This window comes from Astatotilapia calliptera, chromosome 11 (assembly GCF_900246225.1).
Source record: "Astatotilapia calliptera chromosome 11, fAstCal1.2, whole genome shotgun sequence".
Lineage (NCBI taxonomy): Eukaryota > Metazoa > Chordata > Actinopteri > Cichliformes > Cichlidae > Astatotilapia > Astatotilapia calliptera.
This window is the reverse complement of record NC_039312.1, coordinates 31,448,270-31,476,059: the sequence shown is the minus strand read 5'-3', so window position 1 is coordinate 31,476,059 and position 27,790 is coordinate 31,448,270. Positions and strand designations below refer to the sequence as shown.

General features: G+C 39.4%; 1 protein-coding gene and 1 long non-coding RNA gene across 9 annotated transcripts in view; one reads left to right on the top strand and one right to left on the bottom strand.

Moving 5' to 3' along the window:
• Positions 1-662: 662 nt before the first annotated feature.
• ica1 (islet cell autoantigen 1) lies at positions 663-12,670 on the bottom strand. Of its 3 annotated transcripts, XM_026185583.1 has the most exons (13): positions 12,468-12,669; positions 10,433-10,462; positions 10,141-10,312; positions 7,604-7,676; positions 7,336-7,459; positions 6,533-6,731; positions 5,567-5,692; positions 5,289-5,387; positions 5,094-5,194; positions 4,431-4,477; positions 3,682-3,912; positions 1,165-1,245; positions 663-1,027 (listed from the first exon to the last, which is right to left on the bottom strand). In XM_026185583.1, the coding sequence occupies exons 2-13, from the start codon at positions 10,447-10,449 to the stop codon at positions 906-908; spliced, it is 1,392 nt and encodes a 463-aa protein (XP_026041368.1). In that variant the 5' UTR covers positions 10,450-10,462; positions 12,468-12,669; the 3' UTR covers positions 663-905. The 3 variants fall into 3 exon arrangements, 2 of the variants coding, with proteins under 2 accessions (XP_026041368.1, XP_026041369.1); XR_003273905.1 differs by lacking the exons at positions 663-1,027; positions 1,165-1,245; positions 3,682-3,912 and having other exon boundaries at positions 4,907-5,194; XM_026185584.1 differs by lacking the exons at positions 663-1,027; positions 1,165-1,245; positions 5,094-5,194; positions 5,289-5,387; positions 5,567-5,692 and having other exon boundaries at positions 3,851-3,912; positions 12,468-12,670.
• Positions 12,671-14,475: 1,805 nt separating this feature from the next.
• The window catches only part of LOC113031815 (uncharacterized), a 55,925-nt gene continuing 42,610 nt past the window's right edge, over positions 14,476-27,790 (top strand). For 2 of the 6 annotated variants that reach the window (XR_003273799.1, XR_003273794.1), the window contains exon 1: positions 18,234-18,419. This is a non-coding gene — a long non-coding RNA (uncharacterized LOC113031815). Of the gene's footprint in view, positions 14,567-17,628; positions 17,723-17,901; positions 18,032-18,233; positions 18,420-27,790 lie in introns of those variants that run through there. The other 4 variants (XR_003273795.1, XR_003273798.1, XR_003273797.1 and 1 more) reach the window with 4 other exon arrangements.

Here is a 27,790-nt window from a genome sequence, read left to right as displayed (position 1 = left end):
TTATGCAAGAACATTTGTGGTGTTCTTCTAAATCAGTCTCTAGTCGTATTTCCTTCTAAGATTAAGTTGAAAACACCTCTTGCGTGGCTCCAAAATGGGCTGTCTGTCATGCTCATTGTGCGGATGCCTTTTATTTTCCATGGAAAAACCCCAAAAGGTTGTTAGGCAAAATATTACTACTATATTTGTCAGCGGCCTGTCATCACAGGCTATTCAACAGTAAGTGACCGTGGACGCCTTGAGTCAGCTTTTGGAGTGAGCTTTCTCAGTAAACTGAATTTAAGAACTACGTAGTCATAATATGCCGATACATGCAACCAGGAAACATGGTAAATTTGCAAGTGATGCCACAGTGAATTAGTGAAGTTAATTTTTGTTAAATATTTTTTTTAAATGGTTACTAATTCATATTAACCTCCTAAGACCCGAGCTCTTCCACGACATGCATTTTTAATTTTTCTTTGATATTTGGGCGTATTGGGGCCCAATGAATGTAAAAACAAAGAATTACCAGATTATTTTTGTTTTTAAGAAAAAATAAGAGCCGCATATGAGGATATTTGTTTAAAACTTTGATAAAACAGTAGCAGTATAATGTCCTCATAAGTGGGTATCAGGCGCTTGTAGAGCAAAATTGAGTATTTAGGTCTAAATAACCCAAAATGTGATGTCCACATATGTGGACGCCAGGTCCTAGGAGGTTAAGGAAACTAGACAATCTGCCTGTCTACCTGAGACACCCTGTCATGTTCCACTTTAGAAAGAAAATATGAATTATTCTTGCATGAGGCCTCTGCAAGTCAGATCAGGCTGCTTTTTTTTTTTTTTTTTTTTTTTGTGTTTTCTGTTTTTAAACTTATTTTATTGTACCCCTTACAAGGGTAAAATGTGATGCAGAAGAACAACTATGCATTGTGAAGTTCGTGCTCTGTGTTGGTTTTGCCGATCGCGTCGGGATTGGAGAGGGGGTCCAAGTCGGCAAACAGGTTGAACCACGCTGAGAGATCTTTGGATGTCCCTTCTGCCTCTGTAAAAAGATTTGACGAGGTAAATATCACTAAGAAAAGTCAGCGTGACGGTTTGGCGTTGGCTTTCTAGTTTATCCATTTCATTCTTATTTTCTAATGTCTTTCTAATGTCTTGACTTATATCGCCCAGGCCTACCTCTCTCTGCTGGCTTTGGAGTGCTCTGATTGACTTCAGATGAGTGCTCAGTTGCTTGAGTGGCAGAATGTGGGGCCCAATCTGAAGAGGAAGCATAGATTCGGGTTACTCACTAGGAAACTGTTACTGTGCAAAAGCACGATCCAACACGAGTCATTACACTCCATCGCACACAGCTGATGACTCGTCCCACAGAAAATCAAAACATTTACTGCATTGCAAACATTTTGTGAATACAAAACAGAAATTGTCTTGTTTCAGACATATTTATTTGGTTTCCATTCTTTTCCGTGTCTTGAAAATGCAACATGTAGCAGCACTTCATGGCTCTGGAGAGAACAGTGAAGTGTGCTGTACATTTCTTACTTAACCAAATGGAGAATTTGTTTTTAATTGTGTATTGTTGTTTCACCTTCAGCAGAACTTTTGAATAAGCTGAAGTACTTCGTAGATTTTACAGTTGCACCCTGACCTTGCCTTTTAAGTCCTACTGCCTGGATCTGAAATTGCTTGGCTCTTGGGAATATGTGGATTTTTTTCCTCCTTCCTTTGAAGATGAGCCGTTTTAGTTTTGATTTGCCAGTTTGGACTCCATCCGGAGTTCTGTGACTTCTTTTGGATCAGTCTGCTCTGCTTTCTGTTGGCTTGTCTGCCTCTTGAAGGGCTGACCTCTTTCACCACTATTGCTTCAATCCAACATGCTCTAGAATATAATAGCCCTTTATTGTCATTGTATACAATGACAATAAAGGGCTATTCTATTCTAGAAGACGAGAGACGTACTGAATATTATCCTATGGCAGAGTCCAGCAATAACAAGGATGTTGGTAAAAGTACAACTTAAAACCTTTATTATAGGCAAAATTCATCAAACTTTGTGTTTTCTTTAAATACAGTTTGGCTGCTGATCCTGTGCAATTTTTAATTTAAACAGTGACCTTTAACCAAAATCCCCTCAAAATGCTTTCTGTTTAGTACAAGGTTGTCAAGGTCATGCCATAATCTTTACTGCACAGCAGTTGCATCTTTACAGCAACTTGTTTTACAAGCCTGAGAATGAGTGCTAGTTACAGCATGCAGTATTTAATAATAAGAACAAGTAACCATGTTTAGAAGCAAAATAAAGGATTTTTTTCCACATTTCTACCAGTTTCACAGCCTGATCATGCACTCTGAATATGACTGCAAAAGAGCTCTGATGTAAATTTAGTTTTGCAGTGGAGACAGACAGCTTTCAATGGGCTTGTGCTTTGGAAGTCACTCTGCAGATGCACAAAATTTACTGAAGGTCTAATTTGATATGTATGCCATATTAAGTGTGTGTGAGATAAGCCTCATGCCAACATTTGAGAGGAGAAAAAGAGAAGAGGCACGCTCTGTTTCCCTGTAAACTGTAAGAAGCAGTTTTGCATTTCAAGTCAGCCCCTGCAGCACTTCTGTTTGCACAGATTGACTACCGCTCATTTGCTTTATAACGATTTTATATTTCTACCAACGCTGGGTCTAATTATTGTTGGTGTTTACAGTTTCGTGTTCCCTTAATTTGGGGTTCAATCTGTCGTACCAGTTAAAAGTAGAAAATGCATGTTTAACGGCTTTTCATAGGAAGAGACTGAGGCCTCAGTATATTTCCAAAAGTCACTCACAAGTTAGTCTCTCCTGATATCATTTGTTTCTCCTTGACCTCGCCCATCTTGCATATATTTACAGGACTTTTCTTTCTCAATGATTGTTTTGGGATTGTGGGAATATTCCCACAGTAATGTGCTGTGACTCATGAGTTAAATCTCAGTCATGCTACAGTAAATCACTCACTCATTTTGTCTGACCTATTGCACTTTAATGATTAACACTGAATTGCCGGATTCTTATATGTGCCTCGGAAATGCAGTCAAACTATAAGCAGTTTTATAGAAGTGTGCAGCTTGCAACCTTTAAAGCTGGAAATTCACAAAACCAAGTTAACAATACCAGATGAGAATCCAAGCCAAGAGGAGATGGAAAGTAGTTGGCAATTACCTACGGGTAAGGAAATCTAATTGCTGTATTTTAACAGCCTCCTGCTATTACTTTGACAGATGTGGATTTGATAAATCCTTTTAAAGCCACTCTTTTGCCTGTGTGGAAACCATTGGGGAGGAAAAAGCAGCTCATTTTAACTCTGCCTTTTGGTGATTTTGCTAATCCACTGATTCAAAGAAAAACTGTGTTTATTAGTTTTTAGGAATATGTATCTCTCCTTAATGTGTAATTAAAATAAATTATGGCTAATTGGTGGTTAATGGTGGCTAATTTTTCCAGGTTCTGCATGGTGGTCATGGTGAGAGAATCGGTCTAATGGAGCAAAATCCAAATGGTCTATTCTTTTGATTACTAAAGAGCTTCCTTGGACCAACTTGCCAATTTTCTGGTTCACTCTTGTATAGTAGCACAGTTGCAACACACACACACACACACACACACACACACACACACACACACACACACACACACACACACACACACACACAGGCTGACCTGAGATGGAAGACTGCAGATTATTCAAACTCTGGTCCAAAAGCTGTGATGGTAGAAAGAAGTTTTCCTTGTCCTGGGCCTCTGTTGGTCTGGTGGATGCAGCACTTGTTCCTTCCTCAGTCTCTCCAAACACTTCTGTCCACTCCTGAGAAAAATCTCCCTCATCCACAGACAAACCTCCCAGGATCTCATTCAGTAAGGCCATGCTGTCTGTCTCCTCTCCCTCCGACTCTGGGAAGCAACAAAAAGTGTTAATTTAAAAATGTTTGGATGATTTTATCTTTTTTTTTTTTTTTCCCCCCCACACAGTGTTTAAATTTTCACATTAATTTTAATTATAATTATCTAGATTCAAGACAGCTTTCCTTTCCTTAGTTTGCTTTGCCATTCACTATGGACTCAAATCACTGAGGGGACCATTTACACTTATTTCCACCTCCACATTTGAATTCACTGACTCTACTGATGTGGCTTTGCATGATTCACAGTTCAAAATAATCCTTGCTCATCTTGCACTACATCTTTATGCTGGGCCTTCAGGTCACCCTCTGCTTCTAACAAGTGCTCCATCCTTGCTGTAACCCTGAACTGTAGAAAAATTGGTGCCAGGATTGATAATGGGTCCCATTTGTTCTTAGTTTTGTTATTTTCCATATAATCAGATTATTTAACAATGAAGTCAGTTATTATTTTCAACCTAAAATGCAATTTAAAAACACAATTAAATCTTCAAGTTTTACATCTTTTACCTTCTCTCGCCTTGTCACTGGTGTTTTCATTTACAAGAGAGATGAGTCTGTAAAGAAACAGAAATTAAGCTTATAGCATTTTGTTCATAGGTGACATACACAGTGTGTCCTCATCCCAGTGGGCCTTCAATAGATCAGTTTTTCTCAGGTGCTACCTGTCCTTTTGTCATTGGCACCAATCAGGAGACATTGACTCTGTTTTTAGAGACCTAAAAGTATGTGTTAGGATGTTGAATCCATGGCGCTGTCAGCTAGGAAGTCATGGTGTGGTAGTTTGTTTTGTTTTTTGCTGGTTGGGTGTAGGACCTAAAAACTGCTTGGTTAGGTTAGGGAATAATTGTGGTTTAGGTTAAAGTACACCCATTCACAACCATAATCCTGATGGGCTTGGAGTTACACCCATTTCACACTAATGCCATAACCTGTTGCATCACACACCGCCGCCTAAGGAAACAGTCTGCGTAAACGAGACATACCAGTGGCTTTAAGAAAACAGCCTTAGTTGATGCCTCGGGGATGAGTCAGGCTGACCTACAGCTGGCTTGCAGAAATTCTTTGTCTCTGTTCAGACTGAACATTGCCCATACATGTACTCGACATTTTCACTGTTTTTCGTACGCGTTTGGTTTTCTTGCATAACAATAGATATTTCTTGAAGCTCACTGGTCGTCTGTGGTTTCTTCTTTCTTTGCTTCTTCTGTTTCTGCCTTGACTTTATTTTTCCCCTTCTTTTTAGCCAGTTTGTCCACAGGGTCTTGTAAAGTCTGGAACAATAATTGGAACAAAATCATCGCTTATTGTCATTACATGTCTCCAGTGTCAGCATTTAGTACTGTTATTACTGAGACTCTCTCAGACCTTAATTGTAGAGAACTCATAATGCTGACAGCCCTTGAAGCTCTCATGGATGGCTGCCATGGTGTGGGATGTTTTCTCCCAGAAGTGCAAAAGTGTTGTCTAAGACACGCACACAAGAAACAAGTTACACGCTCAGCTGCTCAAGGTAAAAGTAGTAATTCACCCCAGCGGGTGATAGTTTAGACCTGCTGACTAAGCCACATGTGGCAGAGCCATTGAAAACACCATATTTAAGCTCGGTGGAGTGTACGCAGACAGCTGGGACTTGTGAGGCGAACCTGATATGTGGTTAAGACGTGAGAGAGGAGGTTGCAGCGGCTCGCTCCCAGCAGGTCCACTTTCTGGCAGACGTCATTCTTCAGTTTGTCAAAGCTCGTTTTGGTTGTGCGCACCTGAGCCTGAACCTGAGAGAGAATATATGTGAAATGCTCCCCACCTAGTATTATATGACACACAAGGAAAATGCAAACAGTCGAGTTCTTGTTCACATAACTGTAAAAAGTGCTGGGTTCTTGCAGGCGGACCACCATCTATGGGTATGTTCTGCCCTCTGGTGTCAGGTTTTATAACATGTTTTCTTGCTTTTTGGTCTGTTGTGTTGTTAATGCTGAATTGATTAGTAAAATGGCATTTGTAGTTATTTCAACATGGTCTACATGTTTTAGGGTTTTAAACTGTTGTCCCACTAAAACAGAATATAAATATGAACCAGACGAAGCACTGTAAGCTGATGATGGACATTTTCCAGTGTTTCTGACATTTATTTTTAAGACTAAACATTTAATCAAAAAAAATTGACAGATTAATTAATGATTGCTGCAGGCCCTGCGGCGAAGGAAGAAATTGAATTTGTGGAAGTCATAATATTTTTGCCAATTTCCCACAGACTGCGTTGGCAGGGCTCTGATATTACTGTTTTTATGTTGCTCTAGGCGGGAGCAGCACTTCATCATATCAACAGTGGGGTTGCAGTCTGAGAAGTACCCATTAAATTAACAAAAGAACAATTAATTGGATTATATGCAGTTGTGACTTACTGGTATATAGACATTATGAATTGTCACAGGAGGTGCAGCTTAAACCCTGAAGTGTCACTTTGAACTATCACGTATGCCTGAGCCCTGAGATGGGCAAAACTAAAGAGAATGCAGGCATTATTTGTGCTAGTATGTAAGCTTTTCTTTCTGCTATGAAAATGATTGTTAATCTCTTCATTGCTGCGCTCTGAAAAGAACAAAACAAACCTTTCTGAATTTCTCCATCTGTTTATGTGTATCTGGGTCGAGCTCCTGAGATACGTCCTTCATCCAAAGCAGCGCTCCACGGTACTCAGTCCTTGACTGCTCCATTCGATTCACTGTCAGCCACGTGTCTGAGATGGCACGATAACGGAACGTTTCCACCTCCTGGTACAAACGGCACAGCGGGTTCCTCAGAGCCAATCTGCAGGGTGTCGTATTAAACTCCGTATTAAGGTGCTGCATGTGGCTTGGATCATCATGTGGAAAATTTGTCATGTCTTGTCTACGCTGCAGATTAGTCTGCTGATTTATTCAGCTGCACTGAAAAGTATCTCAGCTCCAGGACGAAAAGCTTTAAATGATCTTGGAAATGCAAATGGTGAACTCAAGAATCAAAAGATGAGCAATGGGAAAAAAAAAAAATAGAAATACTGGCAAAACCAAAATCGTCAACATGACTTTCATGCTGCCGCTGATCTTAAAAAATCTAAACAATATAATTTACTAAGTTATATTAATAATAATTATCACCACTACTGTCAGACTGACACACAGATTCGGACACGTAAATGAAATCCCTGTTTTCAGTAGAGTGAGAGTACCTATGCTGTGTAGTAACCCTGTTATCTGCTCTGTTAGGGCAGCTATTTTATTGCTCCTGATGAACATTCCTGATATGACTCTCCATCCTTTTTGTGGATTTGGGGTGATACAGTTGGCTGACCTTTACTTGAAGCTATTTTCTAGTCCAGCATGTGATTTATTTTAAGGATGTGGCAGATTGTACATTGATCCGTGTCCCCTACCTCTGCTGTGATGAGAAGCAGAGAGCTTTTCCTGTGGCTTGCATGATCTTTCCAGCTCTGGTTTTATCCTGAGAGCCCTGGGAGCGCAGGAAACGACCCAGCTCATTCTCTTCTTGGGAAAGGACTGAACAGTAAGAGAGAGAAATCACTCTGGATGGATATTAATATCTTAAGAATGTGTTTGTTTTGGTTGACATTCTAGAAGTCTTAAACTCAATCAGTAGATTCGTTGTACTCAAAATGATTTAACAATTATATTTGAACTTACTGCAGATCCTCCTCTGATACTGCTCAATGACCTTCAAAAGCTCCATGCATGTTCTCTGAATCGAGTGGAAGACCTGCATAACAAAACAATATCAGCATAAACACCTAGTCAAATGAAACGTTGTAATTGATGATTAATGATTAATGGAATTGCCGATGATAAATCCCTAATGATTTTAAATGAACCATCTACACAGGCCGAAGTCTGTTTTCAGCAGACAACACTTCTGTTTCATTGTGTTACCTAATGCAAGTTTATCATGTTAAAAGGCTAATTGATCATTTAAAAATCTCTTTTCCAATTATGTTAGCACAGCTGAAAGCTGTTCCGATGATTAAAGATGCAATTAATTTAGCTAGTTGAGTTTCCAAAGCGTCAGCTTTTCTGAGTTCATTTATTGTGTCAAAACAAGGAAAATAATAATAGAAAAGGGAAAAGTGTCTTTTCAAACTCTTTATTCTTCTCAGAAATTAATATTATTCTATTAATGAAATTGCCAAATAACTTTTTCTCTTACAACAGTACATACTTTTCCCTTCATAGAACAGCACAAAATTACTCCATAGTGGCATAGTTGCATAGGAGAAAGTCATATCCAAGTCTGGCTGAGAAAAGGAAAACGCTGAGATGAAACATACATGGACAACATAGATCGTGGATGGAAGAAGATTGGAGGTATTTGGGCCACAAAGAGTATTTGTGAGGTGTGGGACAAATGGAAAGATACTGGAGCTTTATGACACCTTCTGGTGGTGGTAATCTTGGAGGTCTGGGTGAAAGGACCCTGGAATAAGAAAAGTCAGTGCTGTGGCCTGTGGATATTGTTCAATTGGAGGCAATTTCTTTTTACATCAGGAGACCTAAACCACAAATTCAAACTGTGCAAGAACTATTTAGAGAGAGCACTCAGACAGCTACGTTCTGACTATAATGGAGTGGCCAGCACTCCCCAGTCTCAATACTAGACTCATTGGTGTTACAGCTTGACTGTATTGTATGCAAATGCCCATCAAATCAAAATCTCTGGTACTCTTTACTTTTTTCACAAAAAATCCTGCAGAAATTAGAAGCAGTTTTTGTTTTTTTTGTATTTTAAGTCTTTACTGTGGAACTGGATTGTGATCCCGTTTGCTTTCATGATATTTGAGATGTTTAGATCTTTATTTGGCGTTGAACTGTAGCAAGTTGAAAGGAGCAGACAGATTAAAAAGACAAAAACATCTTTGAGATGTGGAGAAAATGAGCTGGCGGAGTGCTTGATGCCAAGCATGGTGGAAAACTCTTATGGAGACACTTTGTGGTGGGAAACTCTGAGAGTTCTACAAAATAAAAAGAACCTTGAACAAAAAAGACTACTTAATTTTGCAGCACCATTTTCCCCAGTTTCTTCCAACAGGCCAATAATCGTGACTCCATACCAAGCAAAACTGGAGAAGAAGCAGTCGGCTAGTAACCTGTCAATAATCAAGTGGCCAAGCATTGATGGCCATTGTACCATCAAACCAAACTAGTTGGAGGAAGCATAGAGTGAAATTTCTTAAAATTACCTGAAAACAGAATTTAAAATACAAAATTGTTTTTTCAGATTAGAAATCTTATTTCAAACCCTTACTGCCCTAAATATTCATTTTTTCCAATTCATGTGTTTGATAGGTTTGCATTTAAAACAAAACAAAACAAAATGAAAAAAAAACAAGAAATTCTGACCTCAAGCCTTTCAGCAGTGGTGTAAATAAACTATTCAAAAACTGAAACTAGAATTTGTTATGGACATTCTGCACCTCACAACCCGGCACATTATTTCTTACATATTTGTAATAAAAATAATTCAAAAGACAAAAAAAGAGGTTCAGTGAGTTGCATTAGTGGAGGTGTAGCAGACAGCTGTTGGCTACAGCTGCCTGTGTCCGTACATCTGTCAGTCCTCCTAACTTTAACTGTTACTGGTATCCAAATGAATAGGTTATAAAAATAAATTTACCCAAAGAACAGCTGATGTTTAGTTAGGCATGGTAATATAAAATCGGAACATAAACTAATCTAACTAAATGATTAAATACGTGGTTTTTTTTAGGGTCATTAGTCTGTTTGCACCCACAGGAGTCACCTGACCATTAGAAAAAAAAATCTGCAAGTTTAATGCGCTTCTCCACTGACTTCACTTTATAGACCTGGAAGCTCCGCCCATCTTTTATATACAGTCTAAAATTGAGATGTTTATCAGGGGCATGGCCTAGATTAATGCTGGATGTTTATCAAGTATTGATTTCATGAATTAAGTTCTCCTCGCTCCAGTAATGGATGCCAGACGAGGGGGAGGGGGGTCGAGCAACCTAATAAAACTTTTAAGCCTCGAGCAATTTCTGGCATAGTGTAAATCAAAAAGCCATTTTAGTCTGTGCAGCCTGCCTGAGGGAGGGTACCTTCAGCTTTCTTGATGTTTCTGTGGTGTGACAGAGGAGTACAGGAGCCAAACATGGCTGTCACTGAGCATGCTCTTAAACTATAAGGCCAAACCGTTTAATACTCCTGCTCACCTCCAGCTTGGCATCCAGATCTGCGTCTGAGGCGACCACATGCTCGTCCTCCTTCTTCCCGGTGACCTTGATGAGAGTCTGCTTGGTTTTCCAGTATTTCTGCTGGAACTTGTTTACCACAGATGAGTCTTGGCTTTGGATGAAGCGATCAAGATAGTCTCGGGAGTAACCACTGCAATGACACAAAGAATGGCGCAGTGCTGTGACTGCTCCCTCTCTTGGAAAGAACTTTATAAAATCTTTGGAGAACTTATTGATTTATGTGAAATTATGTCCACAAAGATATACTTACAAGTTTCCTCCCTCCATTTTCTTAGATTACCTGAGGGGTAAATAAAGTACTTGAATCAGTATTGATGTGGCCGTTGGTTCGAACTTTTTTTTTTTTTTTTTTTTTTTTTACCATTGACTCCATATAATGCCTTAGTCACCTTATATTCTGTCTTATATGATAACACCTTGTATTTCTAATGCATTAGAGAATACATCTGCGCTTAACAAAATCAGCATTTTCTTCACAGCTTTGATGATAAAGCCAAACTTTTACATGTCTGCAATGATAGTATAAGGTAAGGGTGTTGCCTTATACCAGTATTGACAATAACTAATATTTTGAAAGATATATATATAAATACAGTTTGATTAAAAAATAAAATCATATTCGAAATAATGCATTGGTGTTAGAGTGAGGAATAGACTTTCTCCATCGCCTTTCAATCCTATTCTGAGTGAGTGTAATAAAAAGTTGATGGTTAATATGAGTGATAACACTATTTTTTTTTCATTTGTTACCATGATGACTGTGGAGTGAAAATGTTATTTTGTCCTAGGAAGGTTGTTAAATGTTATTGTTGGGCACTTTTTTTAGGAGGACCTGACATTTACAAAAATGTACCAAACTATTATGAGAAAGTGACCGTGGATCACTTCAGGGTTTTTCAGATACTGGAGCGTAGAGCCAGTGAGGTGGGCAATAAAAGAAAATACAGTGGAATTCTGAATTTATAATTTATTCACTTATTATTTATTTATTCATAATTGCATTATCCATCTCAAACAACTTAGCAGAAGGGAATTTAGTAGCTCATATGTCCTCTTTATTCTTTTTATTCTTTAACGTTTGTTGTACAAGAATGCAAAGTGACAATAAAAATCTATCATTGAAAGACAACCAACCAAACAACATGCCAGTTCTGTGCTGACATTTATTTCACCGAAATTTAACTTGGCTATTTTTTTTAAAATAGTGTGAGAGAACCTCTGAATTTGTACAAAATGACAGCCAAAAAAGAAAACCCTCCAAAAACTACCTCTTTTCACCTTAAAGCATAATCTTTAACTTTTACATGCAGTAAGTTCTTTTTCACTTTTATACAGTGTTTCAAAAATTAATTAATTTAGCTCATATTCAGCTATTAAGGTTTTACCTCTGATAATTTCCCCAGTCCTAACTCTTATTTTCAGCTTCTTTGGAAAATGACTGCAGGTCGTTGACTACTTAATAAACAATATTTATCATAGACCTGTGCTCTGTTCAGAGTGCACACCACATTTACACTTTACATCTGCTGTGAAAGGCTCCAACCAGCAACCCTACACCCTAACTTGGGGGAAAAAAGGGGGGATAGATGAAGTTGTTATACTGAAGTTATTTATTTTGAAATTAACCGACGTTGTACAAATGACATATGAAAGATACAATTATAAACTGCATTTCTCTGAAGCTTCAGTAAAAGTTGACGGAATCATAACAAATGGATTCAGACCCTGGACCCTGGAGAGACTCGACCTTGTTGGTGGATCATCATGACTTCTATGCTGGATAATAAGACGTGCCCGAGGACTTGGCTTATTTATATTTCTACCAGCTTTGTTTAATCATCGCCGGGAGTGGGATTTAGGTATCTGTGCCCGTTCTAAACATGGCAGAGGAGCACCACCTGTTTCCAGTGAGCGCCTCGCCTGCTGTGCATCATCACCGTGAAGAAATTAATAAATAATCACCATATCCTGCAAAGAGCGCGCGCGCGTCACGACTCGTTTAAAACAAACGGATGATACGTTGCTGTCGTTTGCCTTCCCCGGTAGTAACGGTGTTTATAGAAAGACCCTGCAAATAATCTATACCTCTAAACAGGTAAACGTATGCTCATTTACGTCCTGATGTAAACTGAGCGGTTTATTCAGCAAATCCGCACTGGCAGAAAGAAAGCGCACTGTGCGGAAACCCAGCAGCTCCCCCCCTGCCTTATCCTTTAAATATAACCGATACATATCACAATAAAACCGAGAGCATAGCAACATGAAACAGTTTGTTCCACACATACCTTTCCGCGTCGGTGACATGTAGAAGAGCCGCTTTATTTCCTCCCCATCGCCACACACACAGCAGCTCTGCCTGGCTGACAGGCCCTGATGTACTGTATACAGCTACTGTATGTACACACAGCTGCTTCTTCGCCACAGCTCATTGTCCGCGTGCACGAAACACCGCTGACGTCATCCAGACTTCGCCCCCTCCTCCTCCTCCTCCCCTCTCCCGCGCTGCATTCAGCCACTGCCCCACGTTAGTGTGCAAAGTGGGCAGATGTCTGTTGACTAGAAAATAATGACGGAGAGCAGCTAACGGAGGACACACACACACACACAGTGGACGTTTCATATTACCCCCTCTAATGTGTTCTACATTTAGAGCAGTGGACAAAATGGCAAATTTTTGCAGGCTTAGTAATTATTAGCACAAAGGAATAACTCTATTCTTAGAAAAATTAAAGTAGAAAATTACTTAAATGTTGCAAAAATAAGGGCAAATAACAATCTGGACACAGGAAGACTGGAAACACTGTATTTGAACATATGGGAACACACTGTTGCACATTTTATTGTGTAGTCAGGTTGTACTACACAATATGGGGCGACTGTGGATCAGGGGGTTGGGAAGTGCATCTGTAACCGGAAGGTCGCCGGTTTGATCCCTAGGCTCTCTGTCCTGGTCGTTGTGTCCTTGGGCAAGACACTTTACCCTACCGCCTACTGGTGTTGGCCAGAGGGGCCGATGGTCTGTTTGACCTGCTCCCCTCAGGCAGGAGGCTCCGGTCCATTCGCACCAGAACCTCTCGCCATAAGAACAGTTTCTTCCCCTCTGCTGTTGGACACATGAACAATAACCATATGACTGTCCCCGCCACTAACACATGACCCTACGCTGTGTTCACTGTATCATTCCATGTTTGGCACTGATCACCACCTGCACTCATGTATATATCTTTCAACGTAGCACTCTTAATTCTTACTCTCATGTATATATCTCATGTATATCTCATGCACATATCTTTCCACGTAGCACTTTTAATTCTTATCCCTACTTTTATTTTTTCCATGTCTATTTAAGTGTTATTTATGACACCATGTTTGCACTGAAGCACCGCAGCAATTTCCTAATGTTGTAAACCTGCTCAACATTTGGCAATAAACCCCATTCTGATTCTGATTCTGATTCTGGTGCGATATGGCAGCCTCGCTTCTGTCAGTCTGCCCCAGGGCAGCTGTGGCTACAACCGTAGTTTGCCTCCACCAGTGTGTGAATGAATAGTGGTATTGTAAAGCGCTTTGGGTGCCTTGAAAAGCGCTGTATAAATCCAGCCCATTATTATTACTTCACATGAATAAAATTCTTCCTAGTTTACAAATCCCACAAATATCTACATAGAAATTGTGGTTAGATCTGCTGCCTCACAGCAGGACAGTTCAAAGGCAGGTGGGGTTTGCATGTTTCTCCATATGCTTGCATAGAGTTCTGGTGGATTCACTTAGTACTCGGACACTTTTGCACTCAAACACCTCACCCCATAACGCAGGACTAAAAAAACCAAACAGATTAAGATGTGCAAATAATGAACAGAGCAAAACTGGAAAATAAACAGAGATATTACAGGAGTGCTCTATGACACCTCTGGTGAGGGTAATGAACAGGGTCAATGGTGGTCACCCACTGTCTTCCTAACAGTGAAGATATTGGCTACCTACACCCAAAGCACCCAGACAGCTATATCAAATCCTGATCTTAGAGCTGTTCAGACATATGGTAGTGATGTATTCTGACTAATTCATGCACACTTTATTGTGTGCATGAATTAAATGGAAAAAGCTAAATCTGACACTCAAACACACAATAACAATGACATCTTCCTACACCAATCAGAACATTTTCTGTGGCTCCAGATTGTGGTCAGGTAAACCATCTTTCTTCATGATTGGTTGCACTTTGATTAGCAGGTGGGTGAAGTCAAAGCCACCATTGCTCTATAGCTCACCAGGATGAGTTGGTATCCCATATCCTGAAAGCTATTGCAGTGCCCTGAGTCTGCCTCAGACCATCTCCTGCATGTCATTTCCTTGCTTCCCTGTCCTCTGCGCTGTACTATCAGTAAGTATTAAACAGAGAGCAAGGTTTTAAAAGGATGTAAACTTATTGCGGCTGAGTTTTTAATTTGTAACTTTTTATTTATTTATTTTGGTGGTTTGAACATCAGAAGGCGAGCACCATCTGGTTCCATAATATTGAAGCAAAGGCAGGCATCTCTGGAGCTGATATCTGTAAAAATGGAGCACCACTTATACCAAAACAATTTAGATGAATAAAAAGCACTAGGGGACAGGGGGGAAATATGTAAATTTGGCAAACTTTGCCTTTAAGTAAAACGCAAACACATCAATACTTCACTTGAAAAGCTTATGCAAGTAAATACTTCTACACAGAGAGCACTTTCAGCACTTTCTTAGCCACATACTAAACAGGCAAATAGAGGTTAGAGGATATTACATTTCAAGTGAAGTCTTATTCATTTGACCTTGCAGTTTTTCCTCATTTGGGCCACGCGGACAGGTGAAAATCATTTAAAACCTGAACAGACATGAACCTAACCTAAAGCCTAAAACCTTATCCCTATAACCTAAACGCTAAACCTTATGACCTGCTGAATGCAAGGAGGATTTAAAAAAGGAACAAATGGGAATCGATCAGCCTTACCTGCATATAAACTAATGTGTTTAATATGCGTTATCTTTATTTGCTTTACATGCACACGTGTCCTCTTTTCTTCTGTCTACAGTCTTGTGCAGACCTCCACCAGTCTGCTCTCAAAATAACTGCTGATGTTTAGTTCTCTGTGTGCCCAAAGGATGGCAGTGCAACACAAAGCAGTGGAGCTGCACCTTTAATAGTCTTCTCTCTCCTGTTTTGGGGCCCCAAGCTTTCATCTGTTGGCTTCAATTTATTTCATCACAGTATACTGCAGCTGATCTAATAGCATGTACGTTTTGTTGTCACCTAAAGGGAATTTCTTGTCATGCTCCAAATTGATGTACCTGTTTGTCGCCTTGGACAGTATTTGTGCTGCACAGTCACAAGCAGTGTGTGAGCAGCATACGGCTCAGTCGATTTCACCGATCAGGCACCGTGAGGTACATTTAAACAGTACGTTATGGATCTATATTTGGAAGGTGTGCTTTATGTACAGCTTAATTTGATTATCACCCAGGGAATATTGAGCCCTTTGATCCTTCGACGCCCCGAGGTCACTTTGTGCACAATGGAGCCTGATTTCATCCTGGATACATCCATGTTGTGTTTGTTGGGCTATTCAGCGCCTTTCGTTAATGTTAGAATACCATCTGATTTTGTAAAGGAATTTCATTACTGTGCCTTGGCATCCTTCCCAAGCCATACCTGAGACATCATCCCAAAGTCTTTTGATATGAGCAGATGGATAGGGGGTCTCTTAAGGGGAGGATGTAATCTCCATAAAGCCCCATGTCCTTCAACCCATCTGATTGTCTTTCTGCGCTCACAATCTTATCTTCAGGTCCAAGATGGTTTTAAAGCAATTTGACTTCACTTAAATAAGACAGGAAAACAATTAAGTGATGCTGTTGGGGGTCTAATTCAATCAGAGGAATTCCTCTCCGATATTGATCAGAGACTATTGATTTTCTCTGACATTTCCTTACTCTTAACTCTGCACTGTGCTTCATTTGAGAGATTTTCCTTTGTATTAACAAGCAGTGTCTTTCATACTCCGCTATCATCAGCTCTGCATCAACTAACGCCAGAATAGCCAACATACTGATCCCCTTATTTTTTTCTGGGACACAGACTAAACCAGACTTGTGACTGGCCTCATTATGAAGGTTTGCCACCCCCTGAGAGTGCCCGACCTGACCCCAAAAATTGCCCAATTGGCTTTTTCCATCTGCGCTTATGTGTGGTGATGGGGAACCATGACATTTACATTTGCACCACTCCAATATGATCCCTTGCTCTGCACGAGTTTTCGACACAGACTATAGCTCAAAACCGGTCACAGGATCAAAAGTGTCTCTTGCCTGAAGGAGCCACTGAGTCGATCCTTTCCATTTCTGCACCAAATGGTGTTTTCTCTCTCCTCCTCCTCTCTCTCTCTCTCTCTCTCTCTTCTTCTATCTCTCTCTCTCTCTCACCAGTAACTTGCTGGAACACATTTAGATCCTGAGTAGAACTCCTCAGTGCCCACTCATCACTCTGCGTGGTGTTTGAAGATTACTACGCTCAGAGACATCCTCACTGGGCATCCAGGCAGCTTAGAGGCCAAAATCCATAATCCCTTACCCTTCATGGGAATTCTCCATGCACTTCAACATGCTGAAATACAGCCCCGCTGCAGCAGCCACTCATGGCCGAGGAACTACTGCAGCCGGAGGCCCAGATAGATGGATGACATGTCTCAATGAATGTGGGAGAAGTGGAGGAAGTTAGATTTAAAAATAAGTTATATACCACAGATAGTTCCTTCTCTGAAACACGCCGAGTAAAGGGATCTTTTTTGCAAGGTGTTTTATTTCCAAGATATGCTTGCACACAACTTAAGTTGGTCCACATGCGCCGCTAACTGTTTTATGCATACCATACCAGCCCAGAAGACATTATTTACTGAAAATATAGGTGCCGTTCTGGGACTCAGCAGTTCCACGGCTTTTCTAGCAGTCGTCTCAATAAAGAATTTCCTCTGAGGCTTTGGTGCCTTATTAAAAAGCGTAAATAAGTGTAGTTCCTTGATTCGGTAATCTGCATGAGCGAGTAATATGTAAAGTTCAGCTGTTGTAGCTGAAGGACCAGTGGGGTTTTCCTCCTCTAGGCTACACTCTAATGCTTTGTTAGTCTGCTGTGCTTAAACCTGTTTATTAGCTTGGGGACTTTGTCTTGCAGCAAACGAGAACAATAAAAGTAATCTCACATTCACATTTGGTATTTTCTCTTTATGAAAGTGTTTCTTTGCTCTGAACCTTTTTCCATTTTCTTTTCTCACCACATAGGTAAAAATATGAGGGAGACAAACAGAGCTGTTCCAGCGTTTTTAAAAAATTTTTATTTAACAAGGCAGGACCAAACCACCAGAAAATTGGTTGAACTCAGTTTAATGAGTTTAATTGCGGACAGAGCTTGTGCTTCCATGAAAATCAATGACCAACATAATGGTGGCTGCGTTGGAGGACACGATTCAACTACGAGGTCAAGAAGTTAACAAAATGCAGTCTGATTATATCTGTAAATACGTTTTTGATATGTTTTCATATTCTACTGAAATTATTATTGTTGGTAATATCTTTTGGTTTTGAATCCTAATGGATAAACTAAGCATAATGAGATGTTTAATTTTAGTTTAATATTTTATGGTTAAATTAGTATTTTTCTATTTGTTTCTTTGTACCCTTACTTTAATACAGGCTCCACAGCTCTAACTAGCTGTGGAGTCGTACTGTGTACGGTGGCAACGAGCCAGAGAGTCCTGTGAGTTAAACCTGTGACCTGCAAAGTGGTCTCTTGTGGATTATTTTAACTGCACGAGGGACGCATGTAAGTGCAAGCTAGTGCTTTCTGCTGTAACATCATATATATATATATATATATATATATATATATTGTTTTGTGCTTTTAAATGAGCTTTTAGTGCATATTACTTGATACACTGAGGTGGACAACACTGTTTTCCCAGACAACAGGGATCTGAACACCACCTTCTATACCCTTCATTTTGTTAAGGTTTAAAGTTAGAGGCGTGGCTGTGTTGAGTGACAGGTGCGCCAAGAGCAAACCCCATAGGTGTCTGTTAGGTCTTACCTCCATTAATTACACTTGTGGAATTAAACCTGTGCGCTGCCTTTGGAGCATTCTTCGTTGAATTACCTGACAAATAATACGGCCTGCAGCACTCATGGTTCAAGAGGTCTTTGCTTTAGTTTTGGTGAGTAAAACGTTACTGTTTTTTAGTGTGTTAGCTTTAATTAGCTAATATGTGTGCTTTGCCCCTATACAGTCTATGGATGGAGCTGTTAATCACCTGATAACTCGGCACTAAACCCATTTACACATGGTAGTCTTAAGTCTGGCTCCGGAAAACCAATGTTAGATGAAATGCTAACACAGAGGCTTCCAAATTCAGAATCCAAAACCAGGGTGTGACGTCAGTGTGCCCGTGCAGTCTTTTGTCAACAGCAGGCGTGTGAAACAATGCCCGGGGGCCACAATCGGCTGGCAAAGAAGCCAATTTGTCCCCAACAGATGTGAAGGAAGGCGTAATTTTGGACCTTTTTCTGTATTTTCATAAGTTTTACCGCTTTATCTTTAATGATAAATATCTCCCATGTGGCCATTCATGCAACACTACAGTAATTAGGTAATAGATAAAAAAAAAAGAAGTGAAATGACAGGAAAGTTCCTGTTTTGTTTTGAGGTTTTTCTCTTTTGGTTCTGCTATAGAAAATTCTGTGAATTAACTTTGTGTTTTATAATTACAGGACAGTCAATAAGCTGCAGCTAACAGATCTTTCTTTCATTTATTACAGCAGCATTTCTTTATCATGTATAGATGTCCTGTTGAAGTTGAACTTCTTATATTAAGATATCTCTTCGATTAAAGGTGCAAACGTCTTTAGCCTGGGCTTCACTGATCCAGCCCACAGCACGTGGTGATGATAGTTAGTTGAACATCATGTAGCAAGCTGGTTTCTAAGTCTGCACTGCAGGTGTAGTTTTTGTTTAAGGATTAGAGGAAAGCAAAAAAACCGAAAAGACAAATCCTCACCCAGGAAACTTTGAGCATCATTTATTTCATTACTGGAATCTGTTAAATCTTTCTGCACCAGTTTTATTATTTATGTAGAAGAAAATGCATCACATAACAGTTCAAAGCATGCTGGAGTACAATGCAGCGAGGCTCTCGAACATTCTGTGCCACTTTCAAATAATTAATCTCAGCTTTTCTCATTAGCATTATCACTGCTAAGTCAACACACATATAGACATAGTTTACTGTTCTGTTCTCTCCTGTGTTTGCCTGGTTTCAGAGGTGAGAATCAGACTATAACAAGCTGACAGGTTTGTCTGATATCATCCTGCTTTTGTGGGTTTTCTTTTGAGAAGTAACCTGCACAAATGTGCATGAAACATCTTTTCATCTCGCTGAAAATGACACTGATATGCTTTAATTTATCAGCTCCTGCACTTTATTAGCTCAGGCGTGTTTCAGCAAGATTTCAGTCTATGTACGAATATAAAATCTATCACACGTCCTTTTTTTGGGGAAGGATTTTAAAAGTCTCGCCCATCTTTACTGTGTTTTTGATATTTTTAGAAAACCAAAGGCAACATAATAATTAATATCTAGTGTAATCTCACATCACAACTTGAAATAATGGAAAGAAATCTCTGTTTACATTCATGGACAGGAATTGTCTTGTTGTTTCGTGTCAGTCAGCTGTATGTTATCAACAGTCTTCAGCAGAGACTTGCCACCCTGGCAACCGAGAAAACAAGCCTTGAAAAAAGTGGCCACTGTTTTATTTTAACCATAGACAATTGAAAATATGGACAGAGTCACTGAGACAGCGGTGACTGGTTTGTGAAGTACAGTTAAGTGGTGTTACCACAAGCCACTGACTGTGAACGCTCATTGGCTAAAAGCTTGTCAATTTCAAGTACTGGAAAATTCCAGATAATCCTCCTTTTTGATGCTTAGAATGACCATAATTTACAGAATGAACTTCATATTTTATTCAGTGTGATTCGAAATTAGCGACTGAGTTCAGAAACTTATCAGAAAAGTGTTTAGTGAGGTTCAAGATCAGGGGAATGAGGGGCTGCTTTCTCACAAATATCTAGATAATCAAAATCACAAGGGTCTGTGTAATGGCCCTCTGCTGGCCATTACACAGAATGTATATTTATGGTACTATAGTGTTGGCTTTACTTTTAAAGATGAGATACTTCATCAGTCTTATACAGGCTATGATTTTAACCCTAACTAAGATCATTATCTAAACCTAACTAAGTTGGTTTTAGTCCCTAAACCTTTTTAAAAAAAAGTGTTTTTAAATGCTTAAACCACATTGAGTAGTTTCTAATAAAACACAGTTGAAGTGTAAAAACCTTCCATTTGTTGGATTCAAACCATGCTAAATATGTTCTTCCATTGCTAACCCACCCAGGACTTTTTTTCTTGCTTTTAAAAAATATTCGGTTTCTGTTCGTGGACACAAATCAGCACGTGAAACCAGTTAGATGAAAATTTGTGTCCGGGAACACAAATTGATGGATTAAAAGGTGCAAGTGTTTCATGAAGTGGCATAAGACAGCGAAGCAATTTTGGACCTCATCTTCTTTCTTCCTTCCGGCTCCTCCATGCATCATAACCTGCCTGTGTGCTAGAGGAGAGGAGGAGATGCTGTGCAGCTGCTGAGTGAGATGCGTGTGTGTTTGACTGTGTTGGGGATTATTAAATTTAGCAGAAAAGATTCAGTGGCTGTAAGAAGCCTAAGGAATAATTCATATTTCAAGAGTGAAAAGGTCAATTTTTGGACATCGGCTGCTGAGGAATGTGGGCGTTCTTACTTCATATAGCGGGGTGGGCGTTTAATCGATTAATTGATGTTATTTATTTTCAGTCAACCTTTTGAAGGCAGTTTGCAAGGACATGCTTCAGACTCATTCGTTTTCCCATAACAGGTTGCTCCAACTTGGACAAAATGCCTGTGTAAATGCCCTTGGTCAGCAACCAGCCGGACTGCTACCCAGCACTACAGGCCTAACCTGTATCAGAGCGCTGCAGCCCTCTCTCTCTCTCTCTCTCTCCTCTCCCCGCTGTTTGGCATGCTCCGTGGCACGGCGTGCTGAGGGCAGATCGTGTCACCGAGCTGGCACCGGCCTGAACTCGTTCAAGGTTACTCTTTGATTTAATGGTGATGCATTTTTTAAAACAGCATCATCCCTCTCTCTCTTGCCACAGCTCCTAGTCCATCTCTGTCACAAACACTGGCTGTGCATCTCACCTTTAGCAGTGGAAGCACCGGGAGAGGTTGTTTAAGATATAAATCAATGGCAAACGAAGCCCGAGCTCCAGAGCAAGCTGGCCCCGGTTGTTGTACCTGCCAGCCTGTTTTAAAGGCAGGACGGTGAAGGAAAATTCTTCTATATATTTAGTCTATGACATGGGAAAATGGTCACTCATCATGCAGACAGCTTTCTGTATGAGAACTTAAAATTAATGCTGTCTGCAAAGCCTTGACGGTTTGATACATAACCAGATGCTGTGTAATACCTTTATGGTTTTCTCTTCCCTTCTGGAGATGTAAATGATGGAGAAAATGATCGGTTTGTTCTTTTCATTGTGTCTTGCCTATTATAAATAGCGTTACCTATCTCTGTTCTTCAGTGATGTTTTTGACAGGGTGATATTCACCAATCATCACGCCTTCTTGCTGTTGTTTCAGTAAACGTTGTGTATCATAAAAATAGATTTTCAACCAGTTGCTCGTTTCCTCTGAGGGGTAGCTGTTTGTGAATTGTTGGGGGCACAGTCGTCACACAGACACACGCGAAAACGTTGACAAGATCAAATACACTTTTAACTTTTCTTCTCTTCTTAACTGAAATTGAATCTAAACTATTCAGGCACGAGAGCATCGGCCTTTGTGTGGTGTGGCAGGCTGTTATGGATGGAGATGAGCATTTCTGATAAAGAGAAAAAAGTGATAAATCAGAGGATAGAAACGGGGCATATTCATGAGCTCTGTAATCCTCTTATATCTTGTGTCATTTTGAAAAGCAAACACATCTTTGAGATCGGTACTTGACTGTGTCAGGTTCGATAAACCTCACCTCCACCATCTGAAAAATGTTAACATGATAAGAAACCTGATGAGCAGTAATGTCTGGAGCTCTAATAACTTCACTATAAGACTCTGTAGTCAGAGGAGCACTAATGCAATGCTTTTTAAAAATTTTGTAAATCAGTTTTTGATGTATTCCTACAAAGTTTTGCCCCATCAGTCACACTTGCCTACAGACTAGTTGGTGACCCCCTGTCAACCACTGGAGAAAATATTTTTTCCCTGAGTGGTTGCTGCCAAAGATGGCTACTGCACCATCCTTGCGGAGGTAATCTGCTACTGGCTCGTTCCCTGTAGCTTGCACAAAAGATGTGAAGTTGCCTGCCAACTTGAGCAGCAGTAAAACTGTGAAAAATGCGAGCGAAATCAGAAAGAGGAGACCATTCCCTTCAGGAAGACTTAACAGTGGTTGGTTGATAACTCTTAACACTGCAACCAGAACATTTCAAAAGAAGCAACTTTTATTATTAAGGTGATGGTTTTTCCATTCCCAGTTTGCGTCACGCTTGCACATAATCACTACTGCTCGAGAAGCTGGCGAATGTCTGCAGACAAGTCAGTCTTTCATAAAAAATACGAGTAACCATCCCGATCTGCTGGTGAACAAAGTAATTGGTTTTCAGTTCTGTATATACCTTTGTGACCTTTTTCAGCTGTCAGCAATATTCAGCATTTACTCGCCAAACAGTTTTTGCATACACATTTTTCCTTAGTGGTCTATGTGTTACCAGGAGGTGCCAGCTGGTCTCCAGACCTGTGTGACTGGGCCCTAATAAAATAAATGGAGAAAGGGGAAAAAAATGAAACGCGTAAAATTTAGGTAAACGTATTAATTCATGCTAGTTTTACCTATTTATACTGAGTTAAATCTAAATTTGGGTGTTAGCCATAGACTGTATATAAAAGATAGACTTAGCTTTTGGCTCTGAAAATTGAAGCCAACACAGAAAAGCTTTGAACCTGCATTTCTTTTTTCTAATGGCCAGCAGAGGGCATCTTCTCTGGTTGCAAAAAGAAGTTAGATTTTGCAGAGGTCATTAGAAAAATGACATCTGGTGAGTTAAAATAACTTGGGAGTCTTATTTGAACACAAAATGAAACTCACTTTGTGAGGCCTAATTGACAGACAGACGAGAGAAGAGGGCAAGATTTAGGATTGGTGATAGGATTGACAAGTTACAAGTTTTAAAAAATAATGCTAATTAAATTATTAATTTTGGACACAAAGCTCAATTTTACCTTGAAAGTGTCACAAAATTATTGTAATTTGAGAAGTGTTTAGAGTCTGACAGATCAAATCCTACTAACCTACTGTATGTTTTTTTTTTTTTGTTTGTTTGTTTGTTTTTTTTTTAAAATGACCCGACAGTAAAATAATGAAATGGCAAAACCAACACTGTTGCCTTTGTTGGTAATCTGAGAAGTATAGTGGTGTGCACTTGTTTCATTTAATAAGCTATTGTTGACAAGCTGAAATGGGAAGTGTAAATATTCATGGGACTTTTAATATTTAACCTCAGAGCCTTCAGACAGTGTTGTGATAATTATTTCACTTATTTTGTGCTTAGACTTGGATTAGACTTTGATTATCGTGTCTGTAGTTTGTAATGTAAAGGTTTAGCTAGGTCAAAAAATGAACAATCACCGGGTTTGTGTTAATGTTAACATATTAATAAAATCAGCGTTTCTGTTATTGGAAGGTGCACAAGTAACAGGAAGGAGACTCGAACTGAGAGCTCTGTTTCTAAAGTACACAGATCATAAAATTGCATGAAATATATGGGCATAAAGTGCATGCCTTCGGTTGTGTTAATTACATTTTATCCTTTGCGTTGTTATACAATACTGAGTTCATGTAACTTATTCTCCTTACAGCATGCTTAAGATAAAAAAGTCCAACTTGTCACTCTTAATTAGACATTTTAAGTAAAACCAGCTAATCAAATTTCAGTCACCTTTAAAGGTTAAATGGGGAGAATAAGTCTTTTTTTTTTTTAGTTTTTTTGTTTTTGTTTAATTAATCTACGTTTAAATAATTATTTTATGAATTGTGGATCTGTTTATAAAGCACGAAGCCCTTTTCTGCATATTTGATTGCACATATTTAAATAAATAAAATCTTGATTTTAGTCGCATCTGAACACTTACAGAAAGAGAATCAAGATTTCTGATTACCAAATCTTGTCTTCAGTGTTATAAATGTGTCAAAACGAGCACCTTGTAGACGCTGTTATCAGCTACAACATGGTATTTTATGCCCTGATTTTTCAGCTGAAACTAAATGAATATTTGGTTAATTAAATGTAACCCCCCAAAATAATTGCTACTTTCTGTCCTGCACGCAGATGAAATGATTAATTGATCCGATTCCTGCTCTCTCAGTTCAGAGGGTCGCTTGACTTGGTGTTGAAGTCAATAAGCACTAAAGGAAAACTGCTGCTCAGCTGATCTCAATAAACACTTTCTTAATGAGTCAACTTACTCGAAAGCTATTTTGAAGTCTTTTTAGTGCAGTATGATGTTCATTTTGTAAATTATGGCCTCGTTTAGACTCAAACAGACAATAAAACGATATTCTTTGTGACAAGCTCGTGCTTGAGTCACTTTCATATGAGTATGCAGCGCGCTTCTCAGTCTAATCCATCCCCTCTCTGTGATTTTCACTTTAAAAGGGAAAAAATTACTAACAGAAGAAATGTTATATATGGTTTCTGGCACACGTATAGAAATCTTTGGGACCCCAGTGGAGTGTTTTGATCCAGCTTTTTAATGTTACCATTCAAGCTGGTTATTTTCAATATATTTCATATGCATTAAACTCATACTGGCATTCACCGTCCTATAATTTTAATATTAATAATAAAAAAAAAAAACCCTAATACTGGGCAAAACAGCTAGTTGTCTTTGATGCTAGTTGATTTTCAAACACAGGTAAACTAAACCCCACAGTGACTGAATCCAATATAAAGATTCATCAGGTGTTGTAATTCTGTAACTGATTTTATGTATCTTTTTGCATCCACTGTAACATAATGAGAACTTTCCCATCACTCTTTGTGCATGCGAGTGTGAAAATCATGACAATACATGAAAGGAGGGCTTAGCGTTCTGGTTAAGTGTGAAAATGACTCTTGTCTTATCTAATGGGATAAAAGGTTGGAGACTTGGGAGACATTTGGTGTTGAAAGCAGACACCCAGCAGACAGACATTTGAAAGCAGCCTAATTTCTTTCAGATTCATGATGAGCTCAGCGGCATTAGATCATAGATGCGCAAAGAGCAAAATGGGAGAATTAGACAGTCGCGGCTGCTGCTGCTGCTGTCAGCCATTATCCACTGAGGTAAGAACTGACAGGGCTATGATGCTAACATCCATTAGAGCAATTAACTGCGGCACATAGGTGTCCTACATTTTAGGTGTGTGAGGTGGTCTATTAAAAGTATTCTAAATTTTTATTCCTTTTCAAAGGAAAAAAAAAGAAACAATACAGCAAATGTATTATAAGCAGTGGGACAGAATTAAATAGAGCGTAAACTTAATTTCATGTTGCCACAATTCATTCGATTCATATGGGCTTAATAGTATTGTTCATTTTCCTGCATATTTAGGGGTGAAGTGTTCGTACCTGGTTATGTCTGGGGGGCATTAATTCTGACTAATGAAATGACTCTATCCTCTGTGGCGTTTTAATCTATTCACTGTGAAAGTAATTGACAAGCCCACAGTATGTGCATTAGGATAGCTCCGGCACCAAAGGACAGCTGTCACTAAAGCAATTAAAATGACAAAGGTTAATTAATTCTCTGCAGTTTTTTACCTGATATGAGACATTCACAATGAGTGAGTTTTCATTTTCAGAGGAGTAATAGTGTTTTGAGGAGGGTAATTTATTTGTGGTTTAAAAAAGAAAAACACCAGTCATTGTCTGATGGAGCCTTTAATATGTCAATACCTCACACAAAACTGTGCCCCCAGGACAGCTTCAGCCCCAGATTTGAAATGCATTCTGCAGAAGGACATGATCTGAAATGACAATTGCTTGTTTTTGCCTCTTTTTTTTTTCAAAGCAAGCTCCTTATTCTTTGTCCTGTAGCAATGCAAACAGAATGTGATTTGTTTTTAAATGAGGCGCATGAGGATGTTTTACGCTTTAATTTGAGCAAACGTCTGTAAGTAAGTGGAAGCTCTACATTTTCGCTGCGGTTGGGGGTCAAGCGGAAGAAAAACCGAGACGCAAATAATTACTATGCCAACCACCTCTGACACCACGAGAGCAGAACCCAAGAACTTTCTAATCCACCTAAATGTCAAAGCAACGTTCACAGCCCTCCCTCCATGTGAATCTCCACAGGCTGCCAAAAGGCCAGTGGTTAGTCATCTGTTTACTCCTGCAGCTGCTGGGTGTCATTGGGACTCTGAAGGAGAAATCCCATGATTCTCTCTGCCATTTCTGACAGCTCCCGCCCAGACCACATTAATCAGGGATTGTGGGCGAGCTAGGGGATAGAAGGCAGGCATGGATGGCTCCGGCCCAGCATAGCTGAACCGAGGGAGAAGATCTGGGCCCAAAGATAACTTAGACGTCCAAACACTGCCGCTCTGCAACGCTGTCGGTTTCATTCATACGCATGGAATTCGTTAAATGGACAAAAGAAATGGCCAGATTTGCATTTCTTATAAAACAGAGCTTGGAAAAGGACTCAAACATCTCCTAGTTGTGCATATTGGTGTCTACAAGAGATTAATTCCTGAAAAGCTGCGTTCCTTACATTTTAATTATTTAACTCCGCTTTCTCCATCTTCTCTGTTAAATTATTTTTTCACTAAGCTGTAATGAAGGTGTAATCTGTGATCTGAAAATGTTTTTTTTTTTTAAAGCTGAAATACAAAGCAGGAAACGGCTTTCATTTCCAAAATGAGGAACATTTGTTACAAATATATATTTATTTAAATCTAAGGACCGTTTTAAATCATTAATGTTCTTATATAAATGAGTAACACAACTCCCTATTTGCAATTACAGATAAGAAATCATCGACTGGTATATAAAAGAAGAATGTAGTCACCAGTACTGTACTAACACTGTTTTTTCTGTAATGCAACACACTGCTGGATGGAATTCAGTAATCAAATTACATTTAAAACTATACCATTACTTACATTACAAAGGTTCTTCATTTACCTGCACGATGGGCACAGAAAGGAAAAAACTCAAACATGCCCTCTTTCAGTCCTGAACAATTATACCACAATCAGCTGATTTCAGTTAGTATGCAGGGAAAACAGTGGAATGGTCTACAGCTAAAAAGTGGATACGTGGACATTACTTTTGCTTTTACTACATCCATGGACAGTAACGTGAAGGTACAGTGCAAACTGCATCCAGGACAGAAAACTGAAGCTATAAAATCTGCACAGACAGCATAGTGGCACAAAGGTAGTGTGGAA